Genomic DNA, 19,748 nt, shown 5'->3' with positions numbered 1-19,748 from the left:
CTCCCACTCCCCTTGCTTGTGTTCTCTCTCTCTCTCTCTGTCAAATAAATAAAATCTTTAAAAAATAAAAATAAAAAAATAAAATCTCTGCATACATACTCTATGAGCTACATAAAAGTGAACATGAGCTCCATCCTATGAAGCATAGAGAAAGGTTCTCCCTCCAGCACCCTTCTACCCTCCTTGGTACTCTAACAGAGAAGTCCCCCCACGACATCCTTGCTATCCCTTCCTTAGTGAATTTATCTTGCTCCTTGGGGTACAAAACCTGGAAGAGGCTTCACAGGATGGAGCTCACAGTTGCTTCTATACAACTCAAAGAAGATGTGTACAGGGATATTTTAAGAATGCTCATGTGCAAAGTTTTGCCAAAATAATACTTACATGCAATAGAGTATTCTATTTGACACAACAGTTTTTTCAAGTGCTTGCAGCAAGCCACAAAATTGATTTCACAGCCCCTTATTGGGTCACAATCTACAATTTAGTTAATAGTAACTTACAAAGAATGTTGCTTGCAAAGCAAACTCCTAGATCTAGAAAGAACTTTTAGAGTTTGTCTTCTTGAAGATTACAAATAATTTTCTTTAGTATAGTCTTCAAAATTTGTAGCAGAGGTAATGAACACTTGGAATACTTTTTAAAAATTCAGGGACTGTAGGCTTAATAAAATAATAAATCTAAAGAAGAATAAGAATAAAACTATATAGATTTTCTTTTATTACAAAATATGATTAAGGAAGTGGGGGATTTTATTTTTAATCATTGTAACTTCATTGTTACATGCAAACAGTGACATCTGGTGGAATGACATTGCTTTGCTTTAAAAAAAATTTCGGCTTTCACATATTGAGTTATGAAATCAGATAAATGTCCAAATAATTCCTTTTTTATACTTCATATAAAATCAAAAATACACTAATCTAGTATCTCATGAAACATGATTTATTTATTTTTTATTATGATAGTGCATAATAAAATGACTTCTGTAATCCCAATCTGTATTTTTTAAAATATGCTTAAGGCTTACCTAGGTATAAGGGTTATTTATTAAAAAATGGATATAATAGAAGTCTAATTGAGGTTACTATTGATTCTACTTCTAACTCTGCCACTAACTGTGATTTGGAGTGTGAAATTTACCCTCAGTTTCCTCATCCATAAATATGAGAAGTTTAGGCTAGGAGAAGGGTAAGATCCTTGTGCTTCTGTGACATACCCCCAGCTAGACCTCAGACAGGAATTAAGTCTTATGTGCTTTGTGTATCTTGGGTCATTCCCTGGATTATGTAGCAAGGAACAAGGCCAACTAAGGGATGGGGGTGGGGCCAGGATTAGACCTAACCATTGAGGAATGGAAGACAATGCAGGAAATGGGGCATAGTGGGGGAAAGTCAGTTCCAGATACCCACGTTGGAAGGAAACATAGAGCAGAAGATAGAACACAATATTCCAAACATAGTAGGACAGACCACAGCTGGTAGTGCACTAGAAGTGGCATCAGAAAGTTCTGGCTTCGGGGGCACCTGGGTGGCTCAGTCGTTAAGCGTCTGCCTTCAGCTCAGGTCATGGTCCCAGGGTCCTGGGATCAAGCCCCGCATCGGGCTCCCTGCTCCGCGGGAAGCCTGCTTCTCCCTCTCCCACTCCCCCTGCTTGTGTTCCCTCTTTCACTGTGTCTCTCTCTGTCAAATAAATAAAATCTTTAAAAAAAAAAAAAAAAAGAAAGAAAGAAAGTTCTGGCTTCAGATAATGGCATATTCTAGTGGGGAGCAACCAGTAATGGGGAAAACAAAACCAGGCAGTATTCAGTGGAATACTGCAATTTCAGTAATTAAGCAATTAATATCAGAGAAGTCTACCACAGTTCAGTTAGCAAGGCCCCAGCCTTGGCCCAGTACTCAGAAATAGGATTTCAGTTGGCAAGAGGGAACAAGCAATGTAAGAACCTCCACCCTAATATAAGCAGAAGCCCTGCTTCCAATGCTGGGTCACAATGGATCAAATATAAAACAGCAGGGTTAAATAAAATAAGAATATCTCAAATTACTCAACTAGAGCTTCTCAGATTCTTTCTGGCTTATATCAAGACTGGTTCTGAAAACAAGATAAGAACAAGTATTCAAAATGAAGCATGAAAAAAAAAAGTAAGAGGGTCTTCACAAGTTCACAAAACAGTGGGATATAATGGAAACCACATTTAGAATCAGAGAATCTAGGTCTGAATCTTAGCTTACCAGCCCTATATACATGGACTAGTCACCGAATCTCTGAACTACATTTTCTTCATTTGGGAAATGGAATGGTTTTATCTGTTTATATAGAGTTGTTGTTAATACTAAATAATAAAGGGGCGCCTGGGTGGCACAGTTGGTTAAGCAACCACCTCTTGATTTCGGCTCAGGTCATGATCTCAGGGTCCTGGGATGGAGCCCCATGTCAAGCTCCAAGCTAAGAGGGGAATCTGCTTGGGGACTCTCTCTCCCTCTCCCTCTGCCACTCCCTCCATTCACGTTCTCTCTCGCTCTCTCTCAAATAAATAAATCTTTTTAAAAATATCAAATTATATAATAAATGCATCTCAACACATTTTCTATTAGATAATTTTCTGTTTTCATATTCAAATATCACTACAATATTTAGAAGATTCAGATAAAATCTTTGAAATGCAAGCACACTTTATATAGTTCATTTGTACGCTATAAGTAGTAGAGATAGTAATCAAAATAATTACTCATGTGTCTGTATTTCAGTTTTAAAATAAAAATCCTCGAAGGAATATAAACTGCAAAAACAACATCTTTAATATCATTTTTGTAAGATGTATGTATATATATTATATGTGCATGCACAGAAAAAAAAAAGCCTAGAATTATCTTTATCATATAGAAAAACCAATGGAAAAGGCTGGCCTCTAGTATAATAGTTAACAATCACAGAAAAAATATATAGAGGCAAAATTCTCAGAACCTGGTGCATCCCACCCCCCAACACCTTTCAGGATTCTGAATGACTAAATTAGTAATATAAAACTGCATCTTCTGGTACTCCTACTTAAGATCTAAACATAGTATTCTAATGCCTCCAAGATGAGCAGTCAAGAAATGCCAGGTAAATCTATCTGATATTAACTTTGGGCAACCAGAAATGACCTATCTTCATTCAAAGTGAGTACACAGAAAAATCAAATATAAATTCTATGAAGAGAGTCTGAAATGTATAAGAAATATAGCATACAAAAGTTATATGAAGAACATCCTTTTGAAAAAAATTTATTATAGACCTCAAAAAGTATTTTTTAAGATTTATTATTTGAGAGAGAGAGAGCATGTGAGCAGTGGGAGGGGCAGAGGGAGAGGGAGAGAAACAGACACCCCACTGAGGGGGGAGCCCAACCCAGGGCTCGATCCCACCACACAGAGATCATGACCTGAGCCAAACTCAAGAGTCACTGCTCAACCAACTGAGCCACTCGCTATCTCTCTTTCTCTCAGATAAATAGATAAGATCTTTAAATAAATAAATAAAATGGTAGTTAGAAGAAATTTTTAAAATTTATACCACAGAAAATGAAACAATTGATTTGGAACAAAGGTTTGAGAGATGAATGTAAGCAAAGTGATGATAAATGTAAAGGACAGATAATAAAGATCCAACATATGGCTAATTGATATATCTGAAGAAAGTCATTAGATAAATAGAATGGAAATACTACTTAAAATAAAATAGAAAAAGTCCTAAACTGAAGAAGTGTATTTGCGTATTAAAAGGGCTTTTTGTGTATCAGGAAAAATTAATTAAAAAGCAATCCACTCCCAAACATGTGTTAGCGACATTATTTAAGGCAAAATTTAAAGTCCTAGAAGCATCTAGGAGGAGTAGAGAGGAAACAGATTACTTGCAAATAAAATAAAAACAGGCTGGCTTCAGATTTCTATCTCATAATGTTAGATATCAGATAATGATACAAACAAAAAAAAAACACATGGATAAGTATTGGCTAATATGATAGATTATAGGAAATAGCAAGAGAAAGAGAATATAAAGTAAGATGACAAGAATAATATCAAGTATATCTGATATAATAATAAATGAATAAGGAGTGATCCAACCTATTATAAGAAAAATTTTGATTGGCTTAAGAACTATTCTAGTCTATGCAATCTACAAGGGACACAACTAAAAAAGATTAAAAATAAAAGGGCAAATATATACCATATAAAGCACACAAAAAATAGGACAGAGTTTCATTTTTTATGGAATTAGTATACAATCTATAATGAAAACAAAAGGACCACAGTTAACAGTTTCTTCCTTCCACACACACGCACAAATTTGTATATAATCATATATCTGTTTATATATTTAGTTCTACCTCCTTTCAGCACACAGAGCACTACCTTATTCTTAATCGAGGTTGCAATGCATCTCATCATTGGATGTGCCATAAAAAAATCTTCCATTGATAAACACCCAAGTTGTTTCCAGTTTTTTTTTTTTTTTTTTTTTTTAAAGATTTTATTTATTTATTCATTAGAGACAGAGAGAGAAGCAGAGGGAGAAGCAGGCTCCCAAGGAGCAGGGAGCCCGATGTGGGACTCGATCCCAGGACCCTGAGATCATGACCTGAGCCGAAGGCAGACGCTTAACCATCTGAGCCACCCAGGCGCCCTGTTTCCAGTTTTTAACTATTATAAGGACAATGAACATCCTTCTGCATGTATCTTAGTAAATGATAGCATCAGCATATAGACAGTATTTAAAGCCATGGTCTTGGATAAGATCACCTTGGTAAGTAGGGGAGAAAAGAGGTCCCAGTATAAGTTTGGGCACTCCAATATTTTGAAGTCAAGAGATGAGGAGACACCAGCAAGGGAGACTTGAGAAGACATAGTCAGGGAGGCAGAAAGAGAACCATAAAACAGTATAGTCCCAAAGGTCAAGAGATTAAAGTGTTTTAAGGAAAAGTTAATGCAACTGTGCAAAATGCTACTAAAAAGTCAAGTTGAGGACTGTGTATCTTACAGCAAATCTGATCATGTCATTCTTCCTCAAAAAACTCTATCAGTGGCTTCCCAATACACTGTGAATAAGAATCTCTCCCCCAAGGCTCCATATACATGCCCTCACACACACATATAGGGCATCTATGAAATCCTACATGATCTTATTCGTGCCTCCACTCAGCCTCCATTGCACCACTGCTCCTCCTGTTCTCCAATGCTAGACTTCTTTCCAATTCTTAGATGAGCTCCAACTGTCCACAGCAGGGACTCTCAAACTTCAACAAGCATTCAAATCATCTGCATTTCTAACAAGTTCCCAAGTGATGTTGATTCACTCTTCAGGTTGCAATGTAAGTTATCATTTCCTCAAACCTCCAAGATAATCAGGAAATCTTCCAAGTTTCCACAGCACCCTGCACATCTGTATATTAATTGTTACATTCCCGGTAAGTAATTTACCACTGTTCTTTCTGCTAATCTACATTCCCTGAGGGCAGGGATTATGTTAGCACATGCTTCCCTAGTGCCTAACTCTATGCCTGCCACACAGTAGGTACACAAAAAATATTTGCTGATCGATTTAAGTGATTATTCAGATCTGTTTTCCTTGACATGAAAAGATAATTACAACACAGTTTAAGAAATCAGGTTACAAAACATTAGGTACACAGCATTATCCCAGTTTTGTTCTATGCTATCTATTTGCATACAGAAAAGTCTGGAATCCGAACCATGAGAGACTATGGACTCTGAGAAACAAACTGAGGGTTCTAGAGGGGCGGGGGTGGGGCAGATGGGTTAGCCTGGGGATGGGTATTAAAGAGGGCACGTACTGCATGGAGCACTGGGTGTTATTCAAAAACAATGAATCATGGAACACTACATCAAAAACTAATGATGTACTATATGGGGACTAACATAACATAATAAAATTAAATTAAATTTTAAAAAGTCTGGAATCATATATTTAAGAATGTAAACAGTACTATCTCTGGATGGCAAGATTTTGAATAATTGAAGGGTTTTTTGCATTTTCTTGCATATTTGCTAAAGTACTGTTTTTATTATTATTTTGTAACAAAATAATAAATGAAATTAAACATTAAATTCTGACAATTAACCTTGGTTTTCCAACTGTTGCAGTTGCCACTGTTTTAATGTATAGAACTAACAGTCGGTCCACATTTTTTCAAAATGTGACTAAGATTTTCTCTTGTAATTTGAAGCCAAGTGGAGGGTTAGGTCTGGGATCTATAGCCTAAGCGCTGCTTACCACGAGGAAGCTGGCTATAAGGTGAACCTGACTTGAGAAGGTCAGCCAATGTTTGTAGGACAGCATTTTTTGCCAGCTCTCTCTTTATTGATGGTGGATCAACAAAATACACAAGCAATTTTACATAGACAAGTCAGTGAAATAGAACGTAAGTCCATAAATAGACTCAGTAACACACTGGAATTTAAGGTATGAGAAGTTGGCATTTCAAATTAGTAAGGAAAGAGGATTTATTGAATAAATGATATGCAATTGACTAGTCATTTGGGAAAAAATAATGCTTATTCTATCAAATTAATTACAGATGGATCAAGGAAAGCTATGATATTACTAGAAGAAAATATGAGAAAATACATTTAAATTTAAGTGTAGAAAAGCCCTTTCTAAGAATTATACCAAGACTAGGACACACGGAAAATAATTGCTATAGTTTTTACTACATAAAAATTAAGACTTCTAGATAGCAAAAAATACCATAAACAAAACTAGAAAGCAAACAACAAATTAAAAGAAAATGTCTAATATCTATGACAAATAATTTAAATCTTTAATATAAAAAGATCATTTATAAATCAATAAGGAAGAAATGAATGATGACTCAACAGAATATGAATTGATAGTTCTCAAAAGGAGAAAAATAGCCAAAAGACATCTAAAAATGTGTTCACCTTCACTAGAAATGGATAAAAATATGATAATAAAAAGATATGTTTCTTCATCGGATTAGAAAAAAAAATCAAGAAGATTGACAATTAGCTGTCTGATAAGGGTGAAAGGAAATGAACAGCATCATAAATTGTTGAAAGCAGTATAAGTCCGTATAATTTTTCTGGAGAGAAGTCTGGCAATATGCATCAAAAAGTTTAATAAATTTTTCCACATTTGGATTCTTCTTACATTGCAGCTTGGTTAAGTTAGTGAATAATATGAAAATATTTAAATGTTTACACATAACCTTGGGTGAAAAATCAAGTCTATAGAATGCAATACATGGTTTAAACACATGCACATACAAGAGATGTTAGAAGACTATTCACCAAAAAAAAAAAAAAAAAAAAAAGAAGACTATTCACTAAACTGTTAACTTAATCTAAGGGTTTAAACACCTTTAATGATTTACCTTATTTTAAAACCCCAAATCTAAAATTCCATGCTAATTCTAACTAAGCAACTATAAACTTCTCTTTAGAATATAGAAACTTTAAAAGCAAAATTATAATCAATATGAAACATTTTTATAGTTCTCATCAAAATTGCTATCTAGCAAGATAAATGTAAGTTTGAACAATATATTGCTATTTTAAATAAACTTAAGTGTGTACCTATGCTCGTCCATTAAAATATCCCTGGTGTTTGCCACAAATAACAATTACTATATGCAGAATTAGGAAAACATTAAAACTATATTACCACAAATATTGTTATGCTTTGTAGTTAACTGTTCATCTCACAGAAAAACCAAAAACCACCAAATGAAAGGGTATTCATTTTGTGTTTACAATTACCTTTCTTGAAAACACTTATTAGTGCAGATAAAATCATACATTTCTCCAAACTTGTAGGCTCAGCAGACAGATATATTTTGAAAAGGTTAAGCTATGTTTAGAAAGGTAATCCTCAAGAGATGGATGCCAGAGAATTAAATATTCAGTACTTAAATTAACTTCTTATTTGGTACTTAGGAACAAATTGCCAAGAATTATCATCATCAAATAGAACATTTATTGACTCTGTTGGAAAAAGAACGATCTACTTGAAGAAAAAAAAAATTTAGAATTGGAAAGAAACCAGTATTTTTAACACTTTGCATGACTAATAGAAGCTGTAATGCCTCAAAATGTTGCTTAGCTTACAGTGCTAATGGAAATTACTCAAAATAGTAGTTTCATGATTACTAGATTATGTTTATGTCTTTATTTTCCACTCTCAGCCTTAGCTTTTAAAAGATATTCCAAAGAATGTCATACAGAACTGTTACTTTCTACCAGAGAAGCAGGAAGTTTTGAAATTTCCAAAATTCTTCACATACGATTTGTTTCAAAAATTTCAAAACACTTACTTGCTAAATCAAAAGTAAAAGACTTAGATGTATAAGCTTATGAATAGCAAATAAATCCTTGAAAAATATTTTTGCCTAAATAGAAAATAAACATGAGAATGACCCTCTTATAGGAATTCAAACTGAATTTCATTGTGATTACTGAACTCAGGGAAACTGGATGATTTTAAATCATGAAAGAATGCAGTAAAGTGTTACAATTTTTACTAAAAGTCAAGTTTGAGGAAATGAGCTCGGAATATACCATGAAAAGAGTGGGTAAGTTACCAATAATTCTGTGATAGTTCATGTAATTAAAAGTGGTCTTTTAAAATATTCTCATATTTTAATGAAATACTTAAAATACTTAAAATATTTCTATTTATATTTAATGTTTTCAATATTCTCAAATGTGTCATAGATGATTTTTCAGGATTCCTATGAGCTCTTCTGAAAGGCAAGAGACTTATGAATATGCATTTTCAATGGGCAGGTGATATTACCCCCAAAGGAGTGAAAGTTGGTGCCTGGGGAGGGGGATGATGAAAACTTACTCTTTCTATGTATATGGCATATATATCCAAACACATATATATGTATACATATATATGTGTGTGTAAATAGATATAGTACTATAAAGAGATGCAACGTATATCCAGGATATTAAAATTTAACGGGGAAAGGCAATTAGGAGGAAAAGTCTAAAAGCCTTCCTTAAAGGGATGGTAGTGAAAAAGAGTTTGAGAAAAACTATGTTAGACACAGCTGGATTTTTATCATTATCCAAAGATGAGAACTTGAGCAAGCAACCTGATATTATGGAGTGTAAGCTTCTTAAGGAATAAAATGGAAATTATGACTTCTTACAGTTGAAGATTTAAAAAGAAAAGATGCAAAGCACACAACACAATGCTAAATAAATGTGACCTCCATTCCCTTTTCTCCTCTTTTTTGAGGGTGCTATAAATTACATACTCTCCACAAAAGAATGCTCAGATGCCAAAGGAAAGTGAGACATGAAGAGAAATGGAAGAAACTCCAGAGGCAATGACTTTTGTACATGATCCCTGGACTCAAGTATGCCCAAAGGTGGTGTGAAATCTAAAAGACTGACTTTGAATCTCAAATCTGTGATTTTCTTAATTGTATAAGCCTAGCAACATGGCTTGATTTTTATGAGCCTCAATTTTCACATCTGTACTCCACAGAGTTGTTACAGAGAACAAATGAGCTAATGTATGGGACACCCTTTTGTAACTAGACACCACTAAACTAAAGTTACCTTATGATAGGCCACGGTTCATGTTGTTAATAGCAGGAAATGAAGACGGTGTCCTAGACTGTGTATGTACTGGGAAGGGATGAAAAAGGACAAAAACTGCTCCTCTCTAGTGTCTAAAAACAGACTGAGACTTCAAAATCTAAACCTCAAAGGCAGAATTTCTTTGACAGTTTAAATCTAGTTTAAAAGAAAATTACCAGTGGAACTCTTACCTGTCTCTTCGTTCTTCATCTGTAAAGTGATTATCTAAGAAAGAGGTTCCCAGTATTGCAAGCAAAGTATTATGACCTTTCTTGTCAGCTGTATGGTACACTCGAGAAGCCAAGTGCAAGTTAACAGGCAGCTCCTGGGCTGGGACAGTGGTGCACAGATCATGAAGGGTAGGAGAGGGGTAGTCTTGCAGAATTCTGCAACAGAGAAAAGAAAGTGGGCTTCTTTGATCATTTTCGGTCTTTTCGGTATAAAATACATTGACATTGGCAGTTTAATTTAGGCTCTAAAAGGGGTGTCTAAATGTATAAGATTTAAAACTATAATGCTGGTTTATAACAAATTTAATATCACCATTGACCAGATCTTCAAAGTTATACATCCAACTTTCTGCTGAAGATCTCAATCTATATGATTTACAGATACCTAAGAAACAACAGGTCTAAAAGCAAACTCATTGTCATCTCACCCCACATCTCTTCTCTCCTGATTTCTGTAACTCAGTTGGTGACATCATATCCAGCCATCATGCATTACGTCTTTGCTACTCTGCTCAAATGCTAATGTCCCTGAAGAAGTAGAACGATGTAGTGCATTATACGTTAACCAGCATCCATGGAACCCAGGTCTCTGAAGTTTATGCAGATCTTCCTTCCCACTATGCTAGAACTTGCCTGTCTCCTGCCTTTCCAAAGTAGAAAAGAAGGCATGAAGAGCTTTCTTTTTTTTTTTTTAAAGATTTTATTTATTTATTTGACAGAGAGAGACACAGCGAGAGAGGGAATACAAGCAGGGGGAGTGGGAGAGGGAGAAGCAGGCTTCCCGCCGAGCAGGGAGCCTGATGTGGGGCTCGATCCCAGGACCCTGGGATCATGACCTGAGCTGAAGGCAGACGCTTACCAACTGAGCCACCCAGGTGCCCATGAAGAGCTTTCTTAATTACCATTGTCACTTGCCATCTAATCAACAAATATGTATCAAGCACCTATCATGTACCACTAATACTATTCTGCGCTAGATGATTTATACACATTCTAACTCCCACAATGAACTTATTATATGGGAGGTATTATTATCCTTATTTTAGAGCAGGCTTATTTTGGAGAGGTCATAAAATTAGTAACTACTAGGATCTAATACAATGCTGCTAACTATAAGCCAATATTTTTTCCTATTACTGACTGTTAATGGCCCCTGAGGTGGAAGTGGCCCCTATCCAGTATGACTCCATCCCTTGGGGCACCTGAGCGGCTCAGTCGGTTAAGCATCTGCCTTTGTCTGCCTTCGGCTCAGGTCATGATCCTAGCGTCCTGGGATCAAGCCCCGCATTGGGTTCCCTGCTCGGCAGGGAGCCTGCTTCTCCCTCTCCCTCTACCTCTGACTGCCAATACCCCTGCTTGTGTGCTTGCTGCTCTCTCACTCTCTCTCTCTCTCGGCCATAATAAATAAATAAAATCTTTTTTAAAAATTTAAAAATAAATAAATAAAATTATACTCTTACATTAACCAAATGATGACCTTTTCATCAAATCAAATCAAATGAACTTTAGCTCATGTTCTCTAGGACCTCCAAGACACAGCTGACAATATCGATGACCCTTCCTGAAAGTGCTCTTTCTTTGTGAGCTTTTTTAAACCTGTGCTGTCCCAGCTCTCCATCTACCTCTCAAATTCATCATGATTTGATTTAGTCACTCGATTTTCTTTCTCCATCTTCCAAACAGGGGATGACTTCCAAGGTTGAACTCCCCTTTGTACATGGGTAAAGTAAGTTTCAGTGTTTCTATTTGCTCTTGTGCTGAGACCTCCCAAATTTCATCTCGGTAGCACTATCTCACCTAGATCCCTGGCCTGAAAAATACAAAACGCTGAGCCATCTTTGACTCCTCTTCCCTTCACTTGCACATCCTAAGAAAAACTGAGCCTCTCCGGTGCCCAGGGCTGCTACTTCTCCCTCCTCACTTCCAACACACTTCAGTCCAGGTCCTCATCACTTCAGCTTGCATTCACAAGGGTCTGAGAGTTGGATTGAGCACTGCACACTCTGTCTCTTCCTCTCTTCAATTCCTCCTGCAAAATTCTATCGCATTGGTCTTTAAATTCTCCTTTGCCCGGCACAACACTTCTCTGTTGCTTGCTGCATTCATCTAACTTCCTCTCTCTAAGTTTCAAGGCTCTTAATATCTGGCTGTACTTCTAACACAGGGGTTAGGGTCAGACTGTCTCTGTTCAAATCCTGTTTAAAATTATCACTAGGTCATAAGCAAGTCAATTAATTTATTTATACCTTGGCAAATTGGAAATAACAACATTAGCACATCCTGGATAAAGTTACTTTAAGAAAGAAAGGAGTTGAGAACAAACTGATGGTTGCCACAGGGGACGGGGTGGAGGGGTGGGCAAAGTAGGGGAAGGGGAGTGAGATATACAGACTTCCAATTATGGACTGAATAAGTCATGGGAATGAAAGACACAGGAGAGGGAATATAGTCAGTAGTATTGTAATAGCGTTGTGTGGTGACAGATGGTAGCTACACTTGCGGTGAGCACAGCATAACATATAGAATTGTTGAATCACTAGGTTGTATACCTGAAACTAATGTAACATTGCATGTCAACTATACTTCAGTGCAAAGAAAAGAAAGAAAGGATTGAATGCATTTAAAATAGTGTCTCTCACATGGCAGATATTAGCTATTATTATCTGTCTCCAGGACAATTCACGGGGACAGCAATACCTGTCAATTCCTTCAGTTATGGATCAAATGCTGCCTATCCTTTTGCCATGTTTAAACATCCTTCAAACAATACCTCCAAGACAAACTTCTCTGCAAAATTTGCTGGGTTTTTTTTCTTTTTTACAAATATCTCTTTTCATACATCTCCTTCTTCTTGTGCCACCCCTTCTGACCCTTTATCTAATGGTTAATGCTGATCTGTCCACCAACTGCTCCATGTATTCTAGATAGTAGCATATTATAAAGAATTTAGACTTTAGAGTTGGCTGGGCCTGGATCAGAATCTCAGTTCTAATACTTGCAAGTTGTATCACTGGCTTCTCTGAAGGTCTTCTATAAGATGAATATAAAAATCCCTAACTATTAAAAAAAATCCCTAACCATTGCCTTTGTAAAATTGATAGTAATAAACAAACAGTCCCTGGCCTGTGGAAGTCTCAAGAAATGCTTGTTTTATTTTTATTTCTGTTGTCATTAATTTGTATTGGGCAGCACCTAACCCATCGCTACGCACAATATGGACATTATTGAATCACTAATATGAGCAGCATAGGGCTCAACAAGAAAAGGACTAAAATCTGTACACGTTTGAGTAGGGTGGGGATTGGGAGGAGGTAAAACCAAACCATTTGGAAATGCCTGAGACAAAGAAACCTAACTAAAGGAGTGAAAATGGGTGTCCAGAAAGCCAGGGATCCTAAGAAAGTCTTAGGACTGGGGAAAAAAAAAAAGGAGGAGAGGAAAAGTGTGAGCTCTGAAGTCAAGCTCATCTACATCATCATTCAGTCTAGAACAGTCCTGGCTAGTGGAATGTACTTGAGATTACATTACCAATTTTTTTTCCTTGAAAAAGCACCACAACCAATCTGAATTCCTATGCTCCCATCATACTCTAATAACAGATTTGCAAGTGAATCTCCCTAGGTCATTGAGCTAAATAACATTATATTTCCAAGAGATGGCTGAATTTCCAAGAAAACAATTTAATTTGGGAGCTAGTCACTGGTGAGAAAAGTGAGGTAAAAAAAAAATTGTTTAAAGAAAAAGGAGCAGTGACTAAAAGATTTTCAGAAACATTTTTCCAAAATTCTCTTTCATTATACAAATTTCTTAACTCTCAGGTTTTCATTCCTCTGCATCTTATTCTTACTTCTCTTTAATGGAAATTTCTCATTTCAATTTTAATGAATTAACACAGTACTATATATATCAAAAAGATCTACAAATATTTTTGGCATGCTCGAGAAAGGCTGTATGTTTTTATAGCACACTCTCCTTCAACAGGACTATTTGTCATTCTTTGAAACACTAAGACATAAAAAAGAAAAGACTCTGACTCTGTGTGTGGCCACACTACTTTGCTTAATGCACTAAATGCAAGGTTTTTTAGGAAAAAAAAAATCAAGAAGTTTCTGCTTCATTGATAATCTGACAGTAACTATTTATTGAAGGTAAAATACTTGTTGTCTGCTGTCACTATTTGTTTTAATACATAATCTTGCTAACTAAATGAGCTTAAAGCAACGCAGATAAGCAATGGCATGTACAGGGTCACTTAAATGCCAGTTCGACTCTTTCATAAACTTTGGAATTCTTTTCCCATGAGTCTATTCTCAGCTACTAAATTGTGAGTAATATCCCTTTACAAAGTTTAGGCTGGCCATAAAAAGGTTGTCTTCCATGTCCAGCACACCTTTCAATGCCCTAAGCAACAACAAAAGCTAATAATTAAAGCTTCTTTAAGCCCCAATAAAGAGTCAAATGCAGAAGAATCTAGAATAAACCAACCCATAAAAACCTAGTGGTAAAATAAGGAGAAAACCAGTTTCAACAAGGTGATTGGCAAAAGATAAACCCCTAAATCTAAATTGCATTCACACATATTATTCAAAATTGTGGTTGTATCCCTGCATAAGAATCTCCATTAAAAATTGGGAGGAGGGGAAATAAAACATGAAATGACAGTAGAGAAAAATAAGGTCATCTAAATTACCAAACTAATTGGCCTATGAACATTTTGTGTTGGGTTGAATTTTATTCTATTTCATCATAACAAAATTAACCAATATAGTAAGCAGTTAATCCAAATTAGTCATTACTGTGACCAAAAATATCAGATCTAACATTTAATTTTCCTTAGTCTCACAAAGAGCTATTTTTAATTCTAGTTATATCATTGTTATATCATTAAACTAAGTACATTGGCCAAAAAGAGTAACAGAAAGAAGTGTGAAGTAGAGAACATATATCCCAACCATAATATCTCACACCAACTCATCCTGTGGGAAAGTTTAACTTAGACCTCATATATATGAATTTCTAAAATATTTAATTTTCCTTTAAAAATGCATTTTTAGGTATCAATGCTATTAAATAACTTCTCTTCAGGCAGTAAAATTTGTAAACTTAAGGAAGTTACTTGTTTTTAGGTAGTTTTTGATCCCACTGGGGTTTTGGACACCTTCCTTGTCTCTGTTGTGGAATTTCTAATTTACTTTTTTGTGTTCGCTTAACTTCTTTTCCTCTGATTTGCAAAAATTCTGATGATTTCACCTTTAAGAAAATATAAAGTAGGCTGTTAATGAAAGTTGTAACATGAGAATTAGATCTTTCTCTCATATTTAATGGTCTATCTTATATTTAAACTCCTAATTTCTATGTATATTTTATAACATAATATAAATCCTAAAGGTGAGTTGGTATTTTCCTCTAAATCCTTTTCTAAATTTTTACATATATACCTTCATAGCAATAAAAATATTAGTACCATATTTATCTATAATATTTTATTTATTGCCTGGGGCATCTGGGTAGCTCAGTCAGTTAAAGCGTCTGCCTTTGGCTCAGATCATCATCTCCAGGTCCTGGGATCGAGCCCCAGAGCCCCATGTCTGGCTTCCTGCTCAGCAGGGAGTCTGCTTCTCCCTTTTCCTCTGCCCCTCCACCCCACACTCTCTCTCTCTCTCTCTCAAAGAAATAAATAAAATCTTTTAAAAATGTATTTTATTTATTGCCTTAAAACTATTAAAGAAGAAATATAAGATTTTTCCCTCCATAGATCTACTCTTCTTGGTTTTTTTCTAAGATTTTATTTTTTTAAGTAATCTCTACACCCAACGTGGGGCTCAAACATAAAACCCAAAGATCAAGAGTCACATGCTCCACCAACTGAGCCAGCCAGGTTCCCTTTGGTTGGTATTTTTAATAGAATTTGCCCGTAGTCTTAAAAGTTTGGCATGACTGGTGGTTGCAAGCACAAGCCAAAATGAATTTTAATGTTTCATATAACTGTTTTGAGGAATGTTTATCAATTTGTACTTCTTAGAGTTGTACTGTTTTCTATTTCTACTGCTTTGGAAAAATCAAATGCATTTCTGTCTCTTAAATAATTGCCTTTTAATCATTATAGGTATTAGGAGTATTGTTTTCCTAGATTTCCTAGAAAATTTGCAGAATTCATGGTAATAGGTCATCAAAAGATTTTTTTCTTGGTGGGATGTTCTGTAATTTTTTTTTTTTTTGAGACTAGATTTAAGGAGGAAAGCAGGGAAGCTTTCCTTGGGGAAAGCAGAGAGATATGGTTGAATAAATAGAAGGAGGCCAGATAAAGGGAGGTTCTCGTAAATTAGGTAGAGGGTTTGGGCTCCCAGCAGCAGAAAGGAGAGAGCTATTGTGATTTCTTTGGTAAAGAAGTGATGATGAATAAGGAAAGTTCAGAGTACAGACCATTCTATCTCACCACCCAGTTAATGTTTGAATTTCCCCTACAGTTTCTCCACCAAGTGGTCATCCATCCTGGCTTGAACATGGTGGGGAACAGGGGACTTGGACACATCCAAAAGCAGTCACTTTCTCTCTGAAACTCTCCCCGTTGTTTTTTGTTATAGAGCCTCACAACTTTCATCCACCAGTCTCAGTTCAAACCATCATACAGGGACAGTCTAGCTCCTTCCATCTGACTGACAATCAAATATTTGAATACAGCTGACTCTCCTGGGCCTGCTTTTCCCCCAGATAAACATCACCAGTCCCTTCAATTCTACCTTATGTGACATGTTTCTGAGATACTGTGCTTTGTCATCTTGAATGCTCTCTTCCAAATGGTCTCCAATTTGTCAGTGTCGCTCCTAGGATTGGAAACCCAGATCTGAACATGACATATGAGGTGTATGTGATCAGATCAACCAGGAGAAAGATGATCCTCTTTTATGGTATTCGTCAATCAGTGCAAACTATGATTGCACTTGTCTTCCTCTCACAAAACTAAATCATGGCCTAAAACTCTGAAGTCTTTCACATTTGCTCTGAGTCATGTCATCCCATATCTATGCACTTAGCTTGTGGATCCAAGGGCAGAATCATACACACATTTATCCCACTTAAATTTTATCTGAGGTCTGACCAACCAAATCTTACCATCACATTTGGATGTTATCTACAAATACAATCAGTAAATCTTCCATATTCTCATCCAAATTATTGGGAAATATGCTGAAATGGACACAGTCTTATCACAGTCCACTAGGGACTTTCATGACTAGCTGTGCATCCTTTACATAACTAATTACAAATCCATCTAGCAGTTCAACTGATTGCAGTCTTGTCTACAAAACTGTCATTGGGAGGCTTGCATAAATGGATTGCTGAAATCCAAAGGCTCATAACAATAACTAATGTTTAATGAGCTTTCTTGTAGGCCAAGCTCTCCGCCATGATAGCCTTGCATTGAACTCCAGGTCTGACACTTTTCTGATGCTCAGTCTAGTAAGTCTAAAAAAGAAATAAGATTGGTCTTCTATGGCTTATCCTTAGGAAACCCATCCTGGCTCCAAGTGATTACTGCTTCCTCTTATAAGCCATATATAAAGGGTTCTTCTAAAGTTCTTACAATTCTTTTAGTGATTCATTTAATCATTCCAGAGTTTTGTCCAAGATCAGTGCATACATTACAGAAACCATCGCCCTTATCCTTAAAAAAATAAATCTCAGATTTGCAGTTGCCCGTGCCCAGGCTTCTAGCTCCCCTCCCATTGTAGCACCTCCTCAAAGCTGCTGCAGGTAGGGGGGCAACAGGCTTCAACCTATCTAACTGAGCTGACAGGCTCAGATACCTAAGTTAACTCTTACAATCTTTTACCAATCTGGGGCTTCAAGTTTCTTTTATCACTTCTTTTTCCCTTCTTTCTAAATGAAAGATTATTCTCCTTGTCAGATTTAAGAGAAGCAAAGTACAAGTTTATCAGCTTCCTTTTCTCTTTGTCATATTTCTGTTTACTTAAAACCTTAACCTTTTTTCAAAATTAAATTAAGGCAACTCTGTCATCTGTTGTCATCACACTATTCATCCATAATGATGGGGTTATCCTTCCTTTTTTTCTCTCTTTGCTCTTAAACTAACATGAAAAAAAAACTTTTTTATTCTTAGCATGATTCACAGGCCTCAACCCATTCTGGATCTTAGGCTTTTTGATATAATTATTACAGCCACATGTCACTTTTATGTTTATCTATGGATGTGTATTTCTTCTTTCATCTTTGTATATTTTTAAAACTGTGAATGCAATAGATCACTCATAACTGTTTTTGTGAGAATCTGAGGGGATTAAGGGCATCCCGCATCTCTTAAACTTCCTTCCATTTAGAATCTCAAGACATGTGGTATCTATATTTTTACAGACTTTTTATCCTTTTCCCTCCTAATATGTTCAACAATCCTCTCACAGTCCCTTGTGTCAGACATTTCTTCACGGTCACCATTACCTCATTTCTCTTTTTCATTTAATTTATCTAAGTCATGTTGGTCATGACTGAGAAGAGAGTCCCAATAACCTTTATTATACTAATGAGCTTCTAAGAAAGAGCCGAGATGCCCTTCAACAGATGAATGGATAAAGAAGATGTGGTCCATATATACAATGGAATATTACTCAGCCATCAGAAATGGTCAAAAAAGACTAATCAAGGGTGCCTGCATGGCTCAGTTGGTTAAGCGGCTGCCTTCAGCTCAGGTCTGATCCCAGGATCCTGGGATCGAGTCCCATACCAGGCTCCCTGCTCATCGGGGAGCCTGCTTCTCCCTCCAACTGCTGCTCCCCCTGCTTGTATTTTCTCTCTCTCTGTCAAATAAAGAAATAAGATCTTTAAAACAAAACAAAAAAAAGACTAATCAAATTCTCTGGTATCTGCTGAATGAGACCTTCTGGCATATATCTGAGCAGTGGAAGTCCTGCACTACTCCTTTAACACACCCCTGTGCTAGTTCCATTTGCTGTGTCAAAAGAGGTCTTCTTCATACAAATAGCTAACAGACACATGAAAAAATGTTCATCATCATTAGCCATCAGGGAAATTCAAATCAAAACCACATTGAGATACCACCTTATACCAGTTAGAATGGCAAAAATTGACAAGGCAAGAAACAACAAATGTTGGAGAGGATGTGGAGAAAGGGAAACCCTCTTACACTGTTGGTGGGAATACAAGTTGGTAAATCCACTTTGGAAAACAGTGTGGAGGTGCCTCAAAAAATTAAAAATAGAGCTACCCTATGACCCAGCAATTGCAATCCTGGGTATTTACCCCAAAGACACCGATGTAGTGAAAAGAAGGGCCATATGCACCCCAATGTTCATAGCAGCAATGTCCACAATAGCCAACTGTGGAAAGAGACAAGATGCCCTTCAACAGATGAATGGATAAAGAAGATGTGGTCCATACATACAATGGAACATTACTCAGCCATCAGAAAGGATGAATACCCAACTTTTACATCAACATGGATGGGACTGGAGGAGATTATGCTAAGTGAAATAAGTCAAGCAGAGAAAGTCAATTATCATATGGTTTCACTTATTTGTGGAACATAGGAATAGCATGGAGGACATTAGGAGAAGGAAGGGAAAAATGAAGGTGGGGAAATCGGAGGGGGAGACGAGCCATGACAGACTATGGACTCTGAGAAACAAACAGGGTTTTAGAGGGGAGTGGGTGGGGGGATGGGTTAGCCCAGTGATGGGTATTAAGGAGGGCACGTACTGCATGGAGCATTGGGTGTTATACAAAAACAATGAATCGTGGATCACTACATCAAAAACTAATGATGTATGGTGACTAACATAACATAATAAAATTAAATTAAATATTTTTAAAAACCTAAAAAAAAAAAAGGAAAAGAAAAATTCTTGCTCTTTGCTGTCCAAATGCT

The 19,748-nt window shown here is 36.3% G+C and overlaps 1 protein-coding gene across 1 annotated transcript in view; it reads right to left on the bottom strand.

The window, feature by feature from the left end:
* Nucleotides 1–19,748, bottom strand: part of LOC116632630 — a 129,100-nt gene that overhangs the window by 46,027 nt on the left and 63,325 nt on the right. The window contains exons 4-5 of the mRNA XM_032404576.1: nt 14,964–15,097; nt 9,809–10,003 (exon numbers count right to left, since the gene is read on the bottom strand). Of these exons, the coding sequence (XP_032260467.1) occupies nt 9,809–10,003; nt 14,964–15,097 (329 nt within the window). The remainder of the gene's footprint in view (nt 1–9,808; nt 10,004–14,963; nt 15,098–19,748) is intronic.

The sequence above is a fragment of the Phoca vitulina genome, unplaced genomic scaffold (genome assembly GCF_004348235.1).
Source record: "Phoca vitulina isolate PV1807 unplaced genomic scaffold, GSC_HSeal_1.0 scaffold7, whole genome shotgun sequence".
NCBI lineage: Eukaryota > Metazoa > Chordata > Mammalia > Carnivora > Phocidae > Phoca > Phoca vitulina.
The sequence above is the reverse complement of the archived record's forward strand: the minus strand, read 5'-3'. Positions and strand labels throughout refer to the sequence as shown.